The sequence below is a fragment of the Bos javanicus genome, chromosome 10 (assembly GCF_032452875.1).
Source record: "Bos javanicus breed banteng chromosome 10, ARS-OSU_banteng_1.0, whole genome shotgun sequence".
Lineage (NCBI taxonomy): Eukaryota > Metazoa > Chordata > Mammalia > Artiodactyla > Bovidae > Bos > Bos javanicus.
The window spans coordinates 90,701,603-90,721,173 of record NC_083877.1 but is presented as its reverse complement, the minus strand read 5'-3'; the positions used below and the strand labels follow the sequence as shown (position 1 = coordinate 90,721,173).

Sequence of the window (19,571 nt, the reverse complement as noted above, 5' to 3'; positions counted from 1 at the left end):
TGTAAACTTTATGATTGTAATAAAAAAAAAGAAATGCAGGAAAAAAAAAAAAAAGCCTTTCGCTTTATGGGAGTTTAAAAGAGGAATTGCTATGTTTAATTTGATACTCAAGGTCACCAAGTCATATTTTGACCAAAAATCTTACTAAGAGCACATTCTTCAAACTTGATAAAAGGGTTAGATCTAAAGAAAATTTTAAAAATAGAATTAAAAATGCCACGTGTCCAGGGAACTCTATGCAATGCTCTGTAATGGCCTAAATGGGAAAAGAATCTAAAAAAAAGAGTGAATATATGTGTATGTACAACTGATTCACTTTGCTGTACACCTGAGAATAATACAGCATTGTAAATCAGCTGTACTCTAATCAAAATTTTAAAAAACCCCAAAACACATTGTGCGTCTCTTGAAACTTGCTCGACTTTCATAAGGTGTATCTTTATTTTATTATTTCCTTGTGGCTCAGCTGGTAAAGAATCCACCTGCAATGCAGGAGACCTGGATTTGATCCCTGGATCGGCAAGATCCCCTGGAGAAGGGAAAGGCTACCCACTCCAGTATTCTGGCCTGGAGAATTCCATGGACTGTATAGTCTGTGGGGTTGCAAAGAGCTGGACATGACTGAGTGACTTTCACTTTCACTTTTCATCTTTATTTTAATGTTTTAAAATACTTAATTCAAATGCTGCTAAATAAGGGCCAGTTCTCCCTGGTCTGTGACTTCTCCCTCTTGCTGATGTGTCATCTGTCATGTCCCCTCTGGCCTGCTGGTCTATTTCATCTCTTCAAGTTACCTAGCTGGTCCCTGGGGACTGAGTTTACTCCTTTGCTTTTATAGGGAACGCTAAGGCAATGGCAGCCCACTCCAGTACTCTGGCCTGGAAAATCCCATGGATGGAGGAGCCTGGAAGGCTGCAGTCCATGGGGTCGCTGAGCGTCAGACATGACTGAGCGACTTCACTTTCACTTTTCACTTTCTTGCATTGGAGAAGGAAATGGCAACCCACTCCAGTGTTCTTGCCTGGAGAATCCCAGGGACGGGGGAGCCTGGTGGGCTGCCGTCTATGGGGTCGCACAGAGTCGGACACGACTGAAGCAACTTAGCAGTAGCAGTAATGATGAAGTGTGAACAAATAAAGAAATAAACAAGCAAACAGGCAAGTCAATAAACCAACCAACCACATAGGAGGATACCAGGCTAGTGCACGCATAAAAGGGAGAAAAAGACATTCACTTTACTGCATTTGGCTATGTCCCTATTGGGTCATCAATAGTGCTTAATTTATCCTTGTTTTACTCTTATTTTCTATAAGTCCTTTGATCTCAGAGGCTTTTAAAAAACTAATTCTAAGTTATGTTGTTTTAAATCTCAATCCGGGCACCTCCTATCCCCAAAGTGCCTCCAAATGTCTTCCCTTTCTCCATCAGTTTTTGCTTTCTTTTGGAGCCCTGGTTGAGAACTTGACAACTCCAGGCACAACACCACACTGGGGGGTTGGGGGGCCAGGTCTTGCTAATGGGGAAAGCTCTTAATGTCATTACTTAGCATCCGGGCTTCCAGAAGTTAATCTTAGGCTCCCTCTGGGATTGGGATACATTAGGATCTGGTTTCATAGTTCACTTGATGTGGTTCATATACAAGTCTTTCCCACAGATTTCTAATGTTAAAGATGATAAAGGGACTGAGTCTTCATTTATGGAATCAAATCCTTAAGTAACAACCACCACTTCTGCAGTAACTCTAAGTGTGGCTTTGTACCTGTATGTTCCCATTTTGCTCCGGCCTCATCTCCTGCCAGGTGGTGGAACACTTTCTTATCCTCAGGATATTGGATGCTCCTTCCTGCACCCTACTGTATAATCCTTTTTCTCTGACATTCAGAAGACTTAAGACATAAATAAATGCTTCTGTCTACAATGCTGGAAAGAGTCCTATATATTGCTGAGTCACTCAGTCATTTCGGACTCTTTGTGACCCCATGGACTGTAGCCCGCCAGGCCCCTCTGTCCATGGGATGTCCCAGAGAAGAATACTGGAGTGGGTAGCCATTTCCTTTTCCAGGGGATCTTCCTGACGCAGGGATCGGATCCGCATCTCCTGTGTCTCCTTCATTGGCAGGCAGATTCTTTTTCCACCGAGGCACCTGGAAAGCCCAGTCCTATATTAATCGTGCCCCTTCAGTTCTGTTCTCTCCATTCACTGCCTCTGTCACCAAGAATTTTTCTCACTTTCCCCACAAAACTTACAGAGCTACAAATCAAAAAGTACAGGGAAAGAAGAGGTTCTCAGCAGGTTGCAAATATCGTATCTCAGTCATTTAGACATTTGTCAGCTCAATAAGCCACAGCCAAGGCTTGGGGAAGAATTACTGGGATGTGACACAGTATGTGGGCTGGAGTTCAAAGAAACTGCTGCCAAAAAGGTCTAAAAGCTCGGAGGAGGCGGCCCACCCCCCAGCGGAGGCATAGAGAGCAAAAGCCAGGTTTGCAGAAGGAATGGCAAAAATCAAGCACTTACAAAAATTTCAGTGCAGATGCTGTGGGGAGGGGACCCATATTTTGTAGGTTTGCTTATTTTTTTCATCTTACTTCATATGTGAGCTAATGACATATTGAAAACAATGGTGAGAAATGAGCGTTCAATGCCCTTCCATATCCTATGTGCTTAGTGGGGAACTCAACGAGTATTTATTAAGCTTGCTGCTGCTGCTGCTGGGCTGCTGCTGCTAAGTCACTTCAGTCATGTCCGACTCTGTGTGACCCCATAGATGGCAGCCCACCAGACTCCCCCGTCCCTGGGATCTCCAGGCAAGAACACTGGAGTGGGTTGCCATTTCCTTCTCCAATGCATAAAAGTGAACAGTGAAAGGGAAGTCGCTCAGTCGTGTCCGACTCTCAGCGACTCCACGGACTGCAGCCTACCAGGCTCCTCCATCCATGGGATTTTCCAGGCCAGAGTACTGGAGTGGGGTGCCATTGCCTTCTCCGGTTATTGAGCTTGACTATAGTGTAAAGTGAAGAAGGCAATGGCACCCCACTCCAGTGTTCTTGCCTGGAGAATCCCAGGGATGGAGGAGCCTGGTGGGCTGCTGTCTATGGGGTCACAAAGAGTCGGACACAACTGACGCAACTTAGCAGCAGCAGCAGCAGCATAGCATAAAGAATCTGTCTGAAATGCAGGAGATACAGGAGATGTGGGTTTGATCCCTGGGTTGGGATGATTCCTTGGAGAAGGGAATGGGAGCCCACTCCAGTATTCTTGCCTGGGAAACCTCATGAACAGAGGAGGCTGGTGGGCTGTAGTCCATGCAGTTGCAGATTCAGACATGACTGAGCATGTGATGGATGATGGATAAAACGGGCAAGAAGGATTCATCTATTTAAAAAAAAGAAATGAAGGACTTCCCTGGCAGTCCGATGGTTAAGACTTCACCTTCCATGCAGAGGGTGCAGGTTTGATCCCTGATGGGGGAGCTAAGATCCTATATGCCTTGTGGCCAAAAAACTAAAACATAAAACAAAAGCAGTACAGTCACAAATTCGATAAAAATTTTTTAAATGGTCCACATCAAGAAACATCTTTCAAAAAAAAAAAAAAGAAAATGACTACAAATTCCTAACTTATCAGATTTTTCTAGATCAGGGTTCAGCAAACTTCTAAGCCCAGCTTGATGTCTGCTTTCTCTTTTTTTTTTGGCCACTTTGCACAGCTTGTGGGATCTTAGTTCTCTGACCAGGGACTGAACTCAGGCCCTTGGCAGAGAAAGTGCGGAGTCCTAACCACTGGACCCCTGCTTTTTAAAACTAAGTTATATGGAATCACGGCTACAATCATTCATTTATGTATTGTCCATGGCTGTCTCTGTGTTACAGCAACAGAGTTTGGTCGTTGTCACTGTGAGACTCTCAAAGTCTAGAATGTTTACTTTCTGGGTCTTTACAAAAAAAAAAAAAAAGTTGGCTGGTCTTTGCTCTGGGTGATTAGGCTGACAATTTGAACACACAGCAATAAAATACTGCCATACCCCTCTTTTAGTAAAATGGGGTATCTGCTTCAAAGCTAAGATGAAAGCAGAACTCGACAGCAGAGTCCTCAAACATTTTCAACTTTACAAATTTTCCAGTTTAGGCTTCCAGATTGGTCAAGATGGATATAACTTGTAATGAGACCCTCAGATGCTGAAGCAAGCTACACTTCCATTGTCAAGAGTCTAATAAAAGCAAGCACAGCTTTCAAAAGGTACTTTCTATTTCATTGTGAATTTTAGTTCTCAATAACTCCTTTAAGATTCTTTGCTTGCATAGACAAGTCAAGGGCCTAGAAATGGTTTGGGGTTTTTTGTTTTGTCTTCATTTTTCCTTTTTTTTTAAATCATTTGAGACATAATGCAAGGATGTGGGGGAAATGAAAGAGAAGATAAACATATGAGTAGGAATTTAAGAAATGTCAAGCAAGGGGCTAAGGGAAGAAACGCATCCTCTCAGATACACATTCACTTACTCTGTTGCTTTCTATTAGCTGTAACGTCTAAAACACTATGGTCTGAAGAACATAATCATCTTGGAAATGAAAACACAGCATCTCACCAGGGTTCTCACTATGAGCATCTATTCTTAGAGTCCTACGTGGTTTAGTCACTAAGTCATGTCCAACTCTCATGACCCCATGGACTACAGCCCGCCAGGCTCCTCTGTCCATGGGATTTTCCAGGCAAGAGTACTGGAGTGGGTTGCCATTTTCTTCTCCGGGAGATCTTCCCAATCCAGGGATCGAACCTGGGTCTCCTGCACTGCAGGCAGATTCTTTACCAACTGAGCCACCAAGGAAACCCTCTTAGAGTCCTAACATCAGTTAGAGGTGGCTGTTACCTGATCATACATTCTCAACAGGTCTGCTGATGAGCAGTGAGCTAGAAGCCCCCACTGCACAAACTATTACCTAGGTGACATCAAGAGGGACTAATCTCATGTAAGTGATGGTTTTCATCCTGAATACTAGAACCCTTTCATCTCGCAGGAAGCCAGGGTAAGTCATTTAAATCATAGTTGTTTGGATAAATTATCATTAAACAGTTTCATAACCTCCATCAACCAAGGTTTTCATAGCTTTTCAGATGCACAATAATTAATCCATCTAACAAGTATTTACCAGACATTTAATATACTCAATACACAAACCTTCTTTCATTATTATTAAAGAGGTAGGTAGCTATATATATATATATAAATATATACACACACACACATCAATGAAGAATACTATATAATAAGAGACAGTATTAATGTAGTGATTCCTGTGTGGATTTGGGGCCAAGCTGGCTTGAGTTCAAATCCCATTTCTCCTGCTTCCTTCCTGTGTGGAACATCTGTTTAGCTCCTCTGTGCCTCACTTTACTCATCTTTAAGATGGAGATGACGATAAAGCCCCTCATGGGATTGCTACAGCAACTAAAGAAGTTACCAATGTAAAGTATTTAGAGCTATACCTGCCTATAGTAAATGCTCAATGAATACTTAGTGAAGGAACAAAGATGGGGCCGTGGAAAACCTGAAGTCCTAGACATGACTTCAAGGGACTTCATTCAATATTACATGTGCTGTCACTGAAAGCTAACCAGAGGGGCAGGTAAACCTGACATTAAATCAAAGTTAAAGGTTGTATCATCAGCATCTCAATCAGAGACCCTATCTCGTCAAACTAGAAACGCTAGTAAGATCCACGCTTTCCTTTTTAATTCCCAGATTTCTCAAAACTCTTTCACAAAGCAGCGATTAAGCATCTAATGGTAAAATTGGTTTTTTTAGCTGTACTTTCTGTGATACAATAGTTCTCGAGCTGTTTTAAGCATGAATGTGCTAGTTTATGATAAACTGTGGAAGGAAAGGGCACCGATACATTTCAAGCTGGTTAACCATCATGCATCAAGTGCTGTAACGAAATAAAGTTCCTTGTATTTCAAAAGTTAGAAAAACATAACTAATAGGATGATGCTGCATATGATAATTGTGTGCTAAGAAATGCATCTATTATCGTCTTTCCAAAGCTCAAGAAACAGAATTTGGAAGCCTAAGAAATATCCTGTTCGTATTCAGTGTTACTAAGGGAGGAATTTTGGGCAACTCTATTTTGAGGAAACAAAATTAGTCAAAGCTCCATAAACGAGCGTGTCACAGTTCTAAAATTTAGTGCTCTAATAAGTGTTCAAGCCCAATCCTCTGTGCACACTGCAATAGAAATAAAAGTTATCCATTTCCTAACAGATCTGGGGTTGAATCTTACCTCGCCACTGTGTGCAGGTATGCAACCTTGGAAAAGCAAAGTTTGTGAGTCACGATTTCCTCAATTGTAAGATGGCCACAAGAGTTTCTACGCCGTAACAACTGAAAATGAGATTTACATAAAAATACCACGCTTGAAAGCACCTGGCATAGCATGGTGCCTGGGCCGGTGCCATATTAGAGCCAGCGCATGATCTCTGATTGCTACGTTTTCAGGAATTTTCCAAGTCGGTTGTTAAAACACAGCCATAACCGAATACCTTAGATGAAAAACAAAGGTAATAAAAGCTTAAAACCCATTACTTTCTAATTACTTTGCTGTGTTTTACGATTATGTATGCTCTTGAAATCCTTGATATCTATCATATCTGTATGGTGAAAGTGTGCTCGTGAGCATTACTTCCTAATTCTGAGTTTAATATTGTCATATCAGTGGCTTGAAATCAGCCAGAGTGGGGATATTTTATATGACAGAAGTGGCCACACACTACAGATTATGGTTGTGTGTATCTACATGTGTGCTGGTTGTATGCATTTATGAGCACACTGCTATATCTGACTGTTCAGTAATACCCTCTCCCTCCCCCCATCCTTCCCGCCTCTTTCGATTCCTTCCCCCACTTTCTTTACCTGCCTTCTCTCTTTCCTCCTTCAATCTCTCCCTTCCTTCCTCCTTAGAAAGTTCTTGGTCCACAGAGCTCACAAATTTCCCCTTCCGTTGCCCTTGTTCTACACCCTTAAGAATAGCAAAGGCCTACATGGACATGACTGAGACATCTCATCATAAAACCATCTGCCTTGAAACACTTTCTCTTCTTCAGGTTAAAAAAGATGGACTTTTTAATCACAGGACCCTATTTCAAAAATCAGTCTAGTGATTCATTTTAGACCTATTTTATACTCTTGTTCAACCTCTGTGGGTAAGGAGACAGCAGTTGTTACAAAGATTCATTTTCACACTCTTAGTATTAAACAAACCAAAGCATTCCAATTTAGGCAACAAATTCCCTAGGTATTCACAGGTATGATCCAGTATCTGAATAATTACCTGGGTACTTTCTTCCACCTCTCTCTCAAGAAATTCAGACTCAGTTCTCAGAACTATATCTACTGTGTACGTCGTATTCTTTGGAAAGAGAAAAACAAAACGCAAAGAACTTGGGTCTGAGTTAAAGTGTTGGCTCTCTAATGCTTCCATGAATTAAAAAATAAAGTAAAGTATATATCATTTGACTCAGAGAGATCAAAAGATAATCTTACCTTGAAATATGCATGAGGTGGAACCAGTGAGGTTTTTTTTTTTTTCCTTTCTCTTGGATGACTCACCAAACACATTTATATTTTAGGTTAAAATACATAAATAAATTTTATAATCAAGTACTTTCATATTTCCGCAAATTCCTCACTGATTCAGGAACAGACACTGCTCCATGTAGCAAAAATGATAATGCTCCTCAGTCACATTTCCTGAAAAATTTTTCTTTTGATCTGTTCCTGAAGAAAACGTTTAACTAGAAGATTGGTATTCTATGGGAAAATTCCTTGGAAATTTGCTCTTACACGAACTCCCTTTAACAGGAAGATTATTAAATCATGCCAAAGAAATCAACAAGGGTTTCTTATTGTTGTTCACGGGGTGGCTGTTTAGCTATTATCATTAGTAGTTTCCCATTGCAAGTTTTGCCTCCTTAGCCAGGTAAGAAGCGCAACGTACGACTTCCAGATGCAAACCAGTTATCAGCCTTACAATTCGACTGAAAATTTGTTTAGCTTCTTTGTGAAGTTCCCTAAGGGCAAGGTTACAAGTAGAAACAATAGGGGAGTGAGAGATAAAGGGAGAGGATTTCAAACCACATGTTACAAACAGAGAACAGAATCACGGAACGACACCAGGACAGTGGACTCCAAGACAAGATGGCAAGACAGATGTGCCAGACGAGACACACGCTTGACCGCTGTGCCAAGGAAAGCAAGCACAAGAACAGAACCAGACAGAGATGCTGCGAGAGCAGCTCTTGGGGCTGCTGCGTGACCCCATGGAAATCATAATAAAAATGAGGACCCATGAGATTGTAACTACAAAGGAAAGTTACCCCCACGACTCATACACTGGACTTGCTGGGTTAGCCTGGATGTGTCAATTGGATGAAACACAGGAGATGGCGTCATGACAGCCCATGCACTGGTGATGGAGGCCATGGTTAGTTGATTAGCTACAGAACTGTCACGGCATGCCACACAATGATCCTGGGCTTGTCCGGAAATAAAAGATACAACCAATAGTATATATCCGCAATAAAATTCTTTTTATGCCATCTGAAATTTGTGGAGAGGGATGTTTTATTATTATTATCTTTTTCTGACTCACTTGTCCTTTTTTCAATAAAATGCATGGTCATAAAGGGGAGAGTAAAGGCAAGTGGCCTGTGCAGATATAAGGAAAAATAAAAAGGAGGAAGGAAGAACATTAAAATAAAAAATATATATATATATAGTAGAAAGAAGAGGAAAACAAAATGTTTCATTCTTTTATACACAACTTTCTTGGATTTCATTGGGGTTTGTTTTGTTTTGAGCATAAATACTGGAGGGAGACACTGAAGGGGGAAAAATTCGAGATTAGGATGGCAAGAAAAGATTTTGTTGCCTTTGTTGATTTGTATATCTATATAGCTCTCAGTATTGAAAGAATAATGACTCATTAAAGTATAGCAATGAGTTAAAAATAGCCATAATGACCAAAATACTAAATATGAATCAAAACAAAATAAATTGAACCACCAAAAATTCATGCGGCACAAGATGAAGTGAAACAACAGAAAATGTTCTTCAAATATATACAAAGTATATATCTATTTATATATATACACAGGGGTGTGCATATATGGATAGATATATCTGTATAATTTTTTCTCTCCACCCCTCCCAAAGATAATTGAATTATGGAATCATCATTATAATTATGATAAAGAAGAAAACAAAAACCTAAAAAAAATTAACATGCTTTTTTACCAAGTTAAAACAGTATCATGCGTGTCTATGTTGGCAGATGTAAGAATGATGCTGTGAATTTCTGTGTAAACACATGGGTGATGGCAGGGGCTGTTGTTAATCTCTGTTTCCATTAGTCTAATACAACATACTGTGTCTACATATATAAGGAATGATAGGCTACATATTTAGTATACACGCATACATAAATATATATATATATATATATATATGTATACACAGTATGTGTACTGGGGCTTATGGGAGAAAAAACAGAGAACACAAAGAATCAAAGAAAACCCATTAAAAATCTCTTTTTAAAACCCAATCCCTCTTTATTTAATCATTTTCTCAGGGAGGGGGGACTTGCTTAATGATTGCATTAAGCTCACTCCTTATCAACTACTTGCATTGGCATTTGAAATCAGGAAGTTCTCATGAGTCTGGCTTAAAATTCTTTCAACCTGCCCATCCTTTGCCTATTACCTAAGAAGCTCTAGGTAATACTGTATATGTTCAGCACTAATTTTTCAATCATAATGAGTCAGAAATTCTGTGCCCCCAACTTAAGGTGTAGAAGCAAGCTCTCTGGGGTTAAATGGTGCTTCGCAAGTTGACATGCTGTGTGATTTTTCCTGCCTGACCTTGGGCGGGTATGCTAAGTGCGGAATTAGAGACCTCTGCTTCCAGTACTGATAACATTCCAGGCATTTCCATTCATTGTCTACATTGCTTCTTTTCTTTTTACCTCTCCTTTCCTTTTATCCCTCTTAGTTTTGTATCTGACTTCCCTAATAGACTATGAACTCCTGGAAAGGGTCTCCTGTTTTGTTTTCCTGGTATTTACTCTCCTGTCTATACATAGTAGTCACTAAAGATTATCGCATAAATAAGTGATTTATTAAACTATCAAATGGAAAGTTACATGTTGATATTATTGATCTCTTTTCCTTTTCAACATCACCAAAAAATCTTGGGTAATGGAGATAACAGAATTTTGTTTTCATTTGAATCGTTTTTGTTATTAGATTTATTTGTTTTGGTTATAAAATCTATGATAATGATAAATCAATGAACACATTTTATGTACACCATTCCTGTACTATCAAGTGCCTAATTGCCAATTAGTAGATTTTTCTATACTTATATTTTTATTCTTGTTCTAATTTTCAAAGCATTTTACCATTAGGGATTTAAAGGCCACATGTTGCTTAAAAATTAGATTGGGCTAGGATGGAGTTGTGGAGAAGGCAATGGCACCCCACTCCAGTACTCTTGCCTGGAAAATCCCATGGACAGAGGAGCTTGGTAGGCTGCAGTCCATGGGGTCGCGAAGAGTCGGACAGGACTGAGCAACTTCACTTTCACTGAAGGAAATGGCAGCCCACTCCAGTGTTCTTGCCTGGAGAATCCCAGGGAGGGGGGTGCCTGGTGGGCTGCCGTCTATGGGGTCGCACAGAGTTGGACACAACTGAAGCGACTTAGCAGCAGTAGCAGCTGCATGATGGAGATGGGTTATAAAAAAGTAATACAAATTATCACTAAGTGAGTTAATGAATAAAGACAGAAACTATCCCATTAAATTAAGAATGCTATACACCCATGAATGTAATCTATTTAAAAACTGGCAGGACTTAGACTAGGTCTACATATGTGAATAGTTGCTTGCTTTACGTACATTGGACATGTATTATAGCTCAGATCTAACACATGTCCACAGTCAATAATGATTCCTTAATGAAATTTACATCTATTTATATTCCTCTTCCCAAAGCTAAAGCATTTCTAAGATTACTTCTATTTTACCTTTATTCAAAATATTTTTAAGCAGACCCTAAAATTCAAGGCGAATTCTGGGCACTGTGATACTCAGACATTCCTACAGCATTTTAAAACTATAATTTTATTTATATTTATTTATCTTTGGCTGTGCTGAGTCTTCATCACTGCACGGGCTTTTTCTCTACTTGGGTGAGTGGGGGTTTCTCTCTAGGTGTGGCGTGCAGGCTTCTCATTGTGGTGGTGTCTCTTGTTTAGAAGCGTGGGCTCCAGGGCATGCGGGCTTCAGTAGCTGCAACACGTGGGCTGAGGAGTTACAGCTCCCGGGCTCTAGAACACAGTCTTAATAGCTGTGGTGCACAGGCTGAGTTACTCTACAACAAGTGGGATCTTCCTGGATAAGGGCTCGAATCCCTGTCTCTCGCACTGGAAGGCAGATTCTTTACCACTGAGCCACCAGGGAAGCTCAATGGCATTTTATTTAGGCATTTACTATTCTACCATGCACTGAATAGCAACATATTCTATTTACCAATCATGAGTTTCCATATGGAAAAATCTAAAATTAAATAAAAATCAATTTCTTTGTAATAAAAATGTACAAGTTGATAACTCTTGGAGCTTGCTAGAGCCACTAATGACAAAATGCATTTCTGTAAACCCTGAAGATTACCAACATCCTAGTTAAGGTTGATAATCAGCACATTTATTATTTTTCCTCTATGAATTCTGAAAAATAATGCTCTCTTTCTTCCTATCCTTTATTAGAAAACTATTACTGTCTTAACACTTCAGTTGCACTTTCCACAACGTCCCAACGAATAAAAACTCTAATGATTTGGTGAGCTTTTAACAATTCAGTGCCAGATTTTCATATTATAAATACTTTACTGATGCACCTCAAACTGATAAAGACTAAGAACCCAGTTCCACCTGGAGAACATAAATATGGGTAAATTCTTGGTGTTTCACCAAATTTAAATTTCCCTATAATGAGTTGGATATTATAGTGTGACTAACAAAGAGGAACAAAGCAGCCATAACACCGAATGCAAATGTGAGGATTGTAGATTGAGGAGTAAAAATACATCTGAGAATCACTCTGGGAGTAGTAACTATTTTGTGATCTCAGATTATTGTCATTAGTTTAAACATCTCCCTCAATCCTACCATTATGGAAGTTGTTTAGTACAGTCCTATTGATGGATGAATGTGTTTGATCTTCACTTCCTGTTACTGTCTGCCCTCTGGTGGAAGTGCTGGTCTCTTGAGATGTGATCAAAGGACATTTAAGATCAGTGGAGGCAAGAAACCTGGCTAATTGACAACTAGAAACATGTATCCCTGGATAATGGCTGGATGAATCAATATAGTTGTTAATTACTGCCATACCCACTGCTCAGGTGTAAAAGGCATGTCTTTTTATTTTTTTTTCCTCTGCTCTATAAACCCTGCTCCCAGGATTTTTCCAATCTTAAGATCATAAAACACAAAATTCAGACAATTGGTAGTTTTTAATTATGCAAAAGCCAATCTGACAATGCATTCATTTTGATGGTTTTTTATTTTTTTCCTAAAGATGGAGACACTAGGCATAGAAGTTGGGAGAGGGAGAGAGAAGGAATGAAAAGTGAATTCTATCACTTTGAATTTTAGAATCCATTCCCATATTTTAGATCATGGAGGCAATCTTACTAAAGATCTTAATTTTTATTTGACTTCCACAATCACATGCTGCTGCTGCTGCTAAGTCGCTTCTGTCATGTCCGACTCTGTGTGACCCCATAGACGGCAGCCCACCAGGCTTCCCTGTCCCTGAGATTCTCCAGGAAAGAACACTGGAGTGGGTTGCCATTTTTTTCTTCTCCAATGCATGAAAATGAAAAGTGAAAGTGAAGTGGCTCAGTTGTGTCCGACTCTTTTCGACCCCATGGACTGCAGCCCACCAGGCTCCTCCGTCCATGGGATTTTCCGGGCAAGAGTACTGGAGCGGGCTGCCATCGCCTTCTCTGTGAGAGAATCCTATTTCCTAGCTATTTGAATTCATAGTTATTTGAATCCTCTCCAGCTTGTTTATTTTGTTGTTGTTGCTGTTGTTGTTGATTACAAAGAGGTAATCAACAATGAAATATGCATTTACTGCACAATTTAATATCAATAGAAGTATAGTTGGGAGGAGAGGCATTTATATGCAAAGACACAAATCTGAACTATTAAATACTTCTTTTGTAGGGGACACAATTACTGTTTACACATTAGGAAAGATAAAATCCTGATCCTCAACTTTAGGTACTTAGATAGCTATTCAAATATTCTGAATATTTTTATTGCTACAGATGGACTCATTATGATTTTATAGTTCACAATTTCAATTCTGGGTTCTCAAAGCAAATGTTCAGAAAATGAAATTTTCCCTGCAACTCACTATAAAATGGTCTAATTCTCAGCAAAAGAAGGGATGTAGTAGAGAATTGTTTTTGCTAAAGAAATGTGGATTTTGTTAGGGTGATACTTACTTGTATGAAATCATATATTTTAAATAATTCAACAGGTTTCATTTAGTTGTTTAAAGGGAGATGAAGAGAGAGGTATGAAAAATCTCCAATTTTAATTTAAGGTTATGAGGTATTTTGAGAATCATATAAATCCAGTCAGCAAATAGTAATTGAGATTTCACTCTGTGCCTTGCTCTCATGATTTAGCCTTTTTAAAAAACTCATTACGTATGTTCCAGCAAACACATACAGAGAAAATCTGAGATCTAATGGATTTACGAGGTTTCTAGACTCATCGGCCAAGCTAAAAAACTGTAAGTGGTCCCTAAACATGATATGACTAAGCTACACCAAACCAGGGTGATCCCTAAATGCCAAAGTGGGTTGTCAGTATAGAAGTCATTCGCTTACATCTGGCTCAAAACCAGCAGCAATAAAGTCCATTTGTTTTAAATAAAATTAAATAGGAAAAATCATTTCATTTAAAATTTGATGCCCACATGAAAACAAAAGTTGTTGAATATAACATATACTAGACTGCCCAAATTTATGAAAAGCAAGAGCATCTAATGGACCTAAATTAATCAGGAAAGAACTTGCAGAAGTGAAATGCCTTATAACTGAGAGAGCCTAGAAAATTATAAATTGGCTAACACAGAGAAGATAAGGTAATTTCAAGTATGACACAAGATTAGCCAAAGTTAGTGTATTTACAGTAAACATCAGGTCTAGAAGAGAATAAAATTTTAGAAACTGAGGTAGTGAATTAGAAGGTTCAAAACTAGAATTTTAATCGCAGTATTCGCATAGAATCTCAGGGCTAGCAATTTACTTCAAAGTTATGTAAAAGTCAGCATTATCTACTGTTGCATGGGCAACAGAAGACTTCTCTTCAGGCAGTGCAAAATCTAGCCATGGAAACAACTGGTTTGAATGCTTCTGATTTTTAATCTTCATTATTTCTGGAAAATCTGAAGGCTATAGAGATATTTCTCATACAATGCTAAAAAGAACTTGATAGCTCTATGCATGTAATCTTCATCAGTATTAATCAGGCCCCCAAGGCAAAGCCTCTGCATCAACAGGAATATCTATCTCCTTCTTGCATTAAATATGCCTCTGACTTTTCCCCTGTGCATCTGAATCCCTTACCAGGAATACTTTATGGAGTTAAATTTAGAAAGAAGAAACATTCATTCTTCAACTGTCATCAGTTAAATAATCCTGGGCAAAGGATATTAATACCAGTCTCTTAGCTGGTATGTTAACTCCTTTGGGATGGGCTCTCTGTTACCTGCTTTATTTATATATTCCCTCCCATCCTCCCTTGTAGAACACAACAGATTGTTTTAAAAATTGTTTTTATTCCGCTACCTGCCCCGTGTAATTATATCACTCAAGAAATGCTGGTATTGAATTTCTGTCCTCTGCTTTTGAGTCCGATGAAACACCTGCATAGCCACTAAAAAAGAAAACGGACTTAGTCTGGGGCTTTTCAGGTTTTGGCCTGTTTATGTTCGATACCAAATGGTAACCAAATTATACTCACAACCTGGGGAGCTGCAGATCTCATGAATCAGAGATCTAGAAAAGCCCTCTGTCTTCTGATGGATGTTGCTATGGAGATGTCTGATGTGTGTGTGTATGTTCGGGTGTGGAGGTAGTAGGGAAGACAGGCGTGATGATTCAGAGTGATCAAGTCTAGATTTTATCATCTAAAGATCTGATAAACACTGTTGCATATATATAGATATCACTGCTATGAAAGCAAGAAAACCAGATAAAGGGTAAATAGGGAATCCAAATTAAAGTCTAAGTATCTTAAATTAGTGGCCCCAATCAATTAATTTAACATACGTCTTGGAGATCATGCCATATTCATAGCTAAATTCTTAATATCTTACACATACCTGGCATACACCAAGGACCCTCAAAAAATATTTGTTGAACTGAATTCTTCGGGAGAGGTAGTTTAGATAGTAAAGCTCTATATTATATTTTCCAACAGTTCATTTGTGAAAACCCTTAGAACAGGAAGGATTCAAATCTGGAGATGCACTGTATCCTGCCTGAGGGCTCAGCAATATTTATTAAATGAATGAATGAAAATCTGTTCTGGTATGGACTGGAAGAATCCTCCCTTTATAGTTAAAACTTCACTTAATACCATATTATGACTCAAAGTCTGAAAAAAAATCTGACTAACCAGGTCACACTTACTTTCCTCCCACACAACTGAGCTTCCAAAGAAATGGAACACACTCCAGAAAGAAAAGGCCCGACATATCACTGCTTTGTTCCTATGCTAAGAACAGAAACCCAGAGAACTTCCTGTATCCAAAGCCACTTGCAAGACACCAAGCAGTCAGTCTTCTACAAAATCTGTAAATCATTTTAGGATAACAAATGAAAGATTTTACTTTTGTTATACTAATATTTTTTCATGAATCTTAAATTTCTCTAGAATTAACAAACAACAACAACAAAAAAATGTTTTAACGGCTCTCCTTTTCTTTTAAAGAAAAGGAAAATGAAAATAAAGTAACCCGAACAATCAACTAGAAAATTCTATTTATTTCTCTTAGCCTTTGAAGAAATAAGATCCTAACCCAACTCCAGCTTTGAAATGCTATTAAACATACACAGAAATTCGATGATATCTGTTCTCTATTATATATATAAATGTAAATTTTTAACTTATAGCAAGTCTCAAAACAGACGACTTGGGAAAGTTGATAGGAAATAATTAGGGACTGCAGTTGCCTACTGGACATTATATCATATATAGCTCACTATAAAGAAAGACCATAAAACATTGAAATGTATCTGGGTGCAAATGGGGAACACATTGAAGCTGCTAATTGCCAAAGTCCTCTCAACTTCAGCACAGTAGATACATTTTGAAGCATCACAGCCGTTGACATGGCATGGTTCTGTACTAATTTTGTGTTTACTATGCTATACTGCTGCACAAATTCTCTAAACACACAATGAACAAAATTAGTATAAATATAATACCATGTTAACTGCTGTTGAAATCCCATGGAAAAAAAAATGGTTTTTGGTTGTTTGGTTTTGGTTTGGTTTTGTTTGCCACTTAAGAGTTAGAATAGTTCATGAGGATTAAATGACTTTTGTGGCTCCACTTTGGCTTTATGTTTTTGCTTTTTTGTTGTTTTTGATGTCAATCCAATATAGAAGTCTTCATGCCCTCACCCCCTGTCAATTTCATAGATTCCACTGGCTGCTACATATTTTCTGTTTCTTCTGGTGGTTAATCTGGGTGTCTAACTGCTCACTGTTAAGTCTATTGAGTTTTCTTTAGCTAGTCAAGGAACTGACTTTAAATTTCCCCGGGGTCTTATGGCTCCTTCCATGGGATTTGATGCTTTCGACTGCACAGTGATATTTATATATGTATTTGCATACATATATAGATATAGGAAATACACACACTAACACACTATAATATATATAAAACACATGTATATTCACATATATGTATGTATTGTTTTTTGCAAATGAAAAAATAAAGCAAGCAAAACAAGACTGACCTAACTAACCTACCTGTACTCGGCTCGCATTCAACGAAGTCTTCGTCATCGCTTGAACATTCAGCAGATGAAACAAGGTCATCTGATGTTGGCTGTGCGTGTCAAAGAAAAAATAATGAGATGGGGGCAGAGAGAGAGAGATAAGGAAACCAATGAACAAAAGCACCAAAGACTCATCATTGTGTCCTGCCTCCATCACCATTACTGTCTCTCTTCTCTAAAGAGGGCATGCTGTAGGGTAGAGAATTTTAACTCCTGTGTAGCTGTGGATGGCTTTGGGTCCAGACACTCTGGGTGGGTCTCATGGGAAGCTGAGTAACCCAAGGTGGTTCCAGGAGGCTCAAGCCTATCCCATCCCTGTAGATCACATTTGCAGCCTGACTCTATCCTGACTTTAATTTCAATTTTGAGAATCAGAAGGGCAGGAGAAAGGCTATTGCAGGTGGTGGCAAGAGAGCAAGCCAGCACAGAAACGCTCGGCAGCGTGGAGAGAGTTTCAGTGCATATGGTGTGCAGTCTCAAGTGTATGATTTGGTGGTCGCCAATCCATAGGCTGGCGTAATTAATGAACGCCGCGGAAGGCAGTCTGTTCGGGGATAGCATAATGACTTCTCTCGCCATCAGCGATTTCTTCATGTAATTGCTGCAATTAGCTGAATTAGTAATGTGGACCAGCAGACAGACACTACAAGACAGCCTCTGGACACAGGTAAGGCTGTATCTGAAGACAGCACAAAATTTCTGATTGTAACAGTGGTAATTCAATTTGAGACATTTTTTTTTTTTTCTATTGAATCCTGAAGAAATTACCCAAAGACAGGGAATCTGCTGCTGCAAGAAATATAAAGGACTGTGGGCATGGTCAGTGAGAAGGGCCCTTGCTAGACAGTAAATAAGAAGACTGCTTTCTGTACCTGGTATATCCTACATGCATGACAAATACTCTTTAAATCAACCCATCAATCATTAATCTACAGCTCTTGTCTAAAAACCAAACTTTTGCCCTACTTTGTGCATGAGTATTCAAAACACAGCAGTTGTTCAATGAATGCTCATTGCTTTCTACTTCCTGATGTTCATAGTATTAACTGACTTGCTAGTCTTATTATTCCCAAGGCACTGAAGTCTCAATCCATATTCAAGAGGAAAAGCAATTACCACTCAGATGCTCTGCTAGACACATATACAGGCTTACTAGTTATAGTTATTACTAATTAATGAGACACAATTCTCACACTGATCCTTCGGGACAGGGATGATTATTATACTTTTAAAGAGAACTGAAGTTCAGAGAGGTTAAGTGAGTTGCTAAAAGACTCACAGCTGGTAAAACACATAGTGAAGATCTGAACACGTGCATCTTATTTAAAAGTGGCATTTGTAGCTCCTGTAGGCTTCTTGCGTCCCCTTCTTACAGGATGCTATGGACCGAACTGTGTCCTCTCCCAAATTTGTATATTGAAGTTCTAACCCCCTTGTACCTCAGAATGTGACTGGTATTTGGAGATGGGGTCTTTAAAGAGGTAATGAAGTTAAAAGGAGGTCATTTGGGTAAGTAAATCCAACATGACTGCTCTCCTTGCAAAAAGAAGTGATTGTCTCACACACACACACACACACACACACACACACACACAGAGGAGACCATGGGAAGGCACAGGGGAAAGACAGCCATCTATAAGCCAGGGGAGAGGCCTCAGGAGAAACTGGGCCCCTGACAGCTTGACTTCAGAATGCCAGCTTCTAGAGCTGTGAGAAAATAAATCCCCCTTGTTTAAGCCACTCTGTCTGTGGTCCTTTGGTATGGCAGCCCTAGAAAATGAATACGCATGACAACCCATAAGCTTAGTGTTTCCAGACAATGTCCTTCTTGAAATAGACATAAGAGGCGTAGAATCGCTGAACACAGCAAAGCACAGTAGAAAAACCACATTAGGTAATTGATTTCGCTTAATTGACAGCGGCAGAGAGGTGCCTTAAACCACGTTCTTGATCTTTATTCTACACTTGTCAAGGAGATACTTCAACCCCTGCTCTCCTCCTTAAAGTTAATAGAAAACTATTTTTCAAACATTCTATTTTTATTTTCAATTTTCAAGACACTAGTGACATGTACATTTCACTTCCAGCAACTGATGCTGGCATTTGTATCCTGGAGTATCATTATTTGTGTTAGAGATCATAAGCTCACTCTTCTGGAGTTTCTGGCGGTGATAGGGCCGGTACATGTCCATTTCCCATCATTTAGGGAAGGGAGGTGGTAAGAGAATAAATATTAGCTGTGCAGATGCAACGGTTAAATATAGGGGAAAGGCCACATTTCTCCCAGCAATCCTGATTCCAGCTTGTGATTCATCCAGCCTGGCATTTTGCATGATGTACCCTGCATATAAGCCAAAGAAGCAGGGTGACAATATACCATCTTGACAGGCCCATTTACCAGTTTTGAACCAGATTGCCAGGAGGAATATCA

The 19,571-nt window shown here is 39.2% G+C and overlaps 1 protein-coding gene across 5 annotated transcripts in view; it reads right to left on the bottom strand.

Annotated features, from left to right (window-relative positions):
* Positions 1–19,571, bottom strand: part of NRXN3 (neurexin 3) — a 609,682-nt gene that overhangs the window by 43,544 nt on the left and 546,567 nt on the right. For all 5 annotated transcript variants that reach the window (XM_061429595.1, XM_061429596.1, XM_061429593.1 and 2 more), the window contains one exon: positions 17,112–17,190. In XM_061429595.1, coding sequence (XP_061285579.1) covers positions 17,112–17,190 — 79 coding nt within the window. The remainder of the gene's footprint in view (positions 1–17,111; positions 17,191–19,571) is intronic.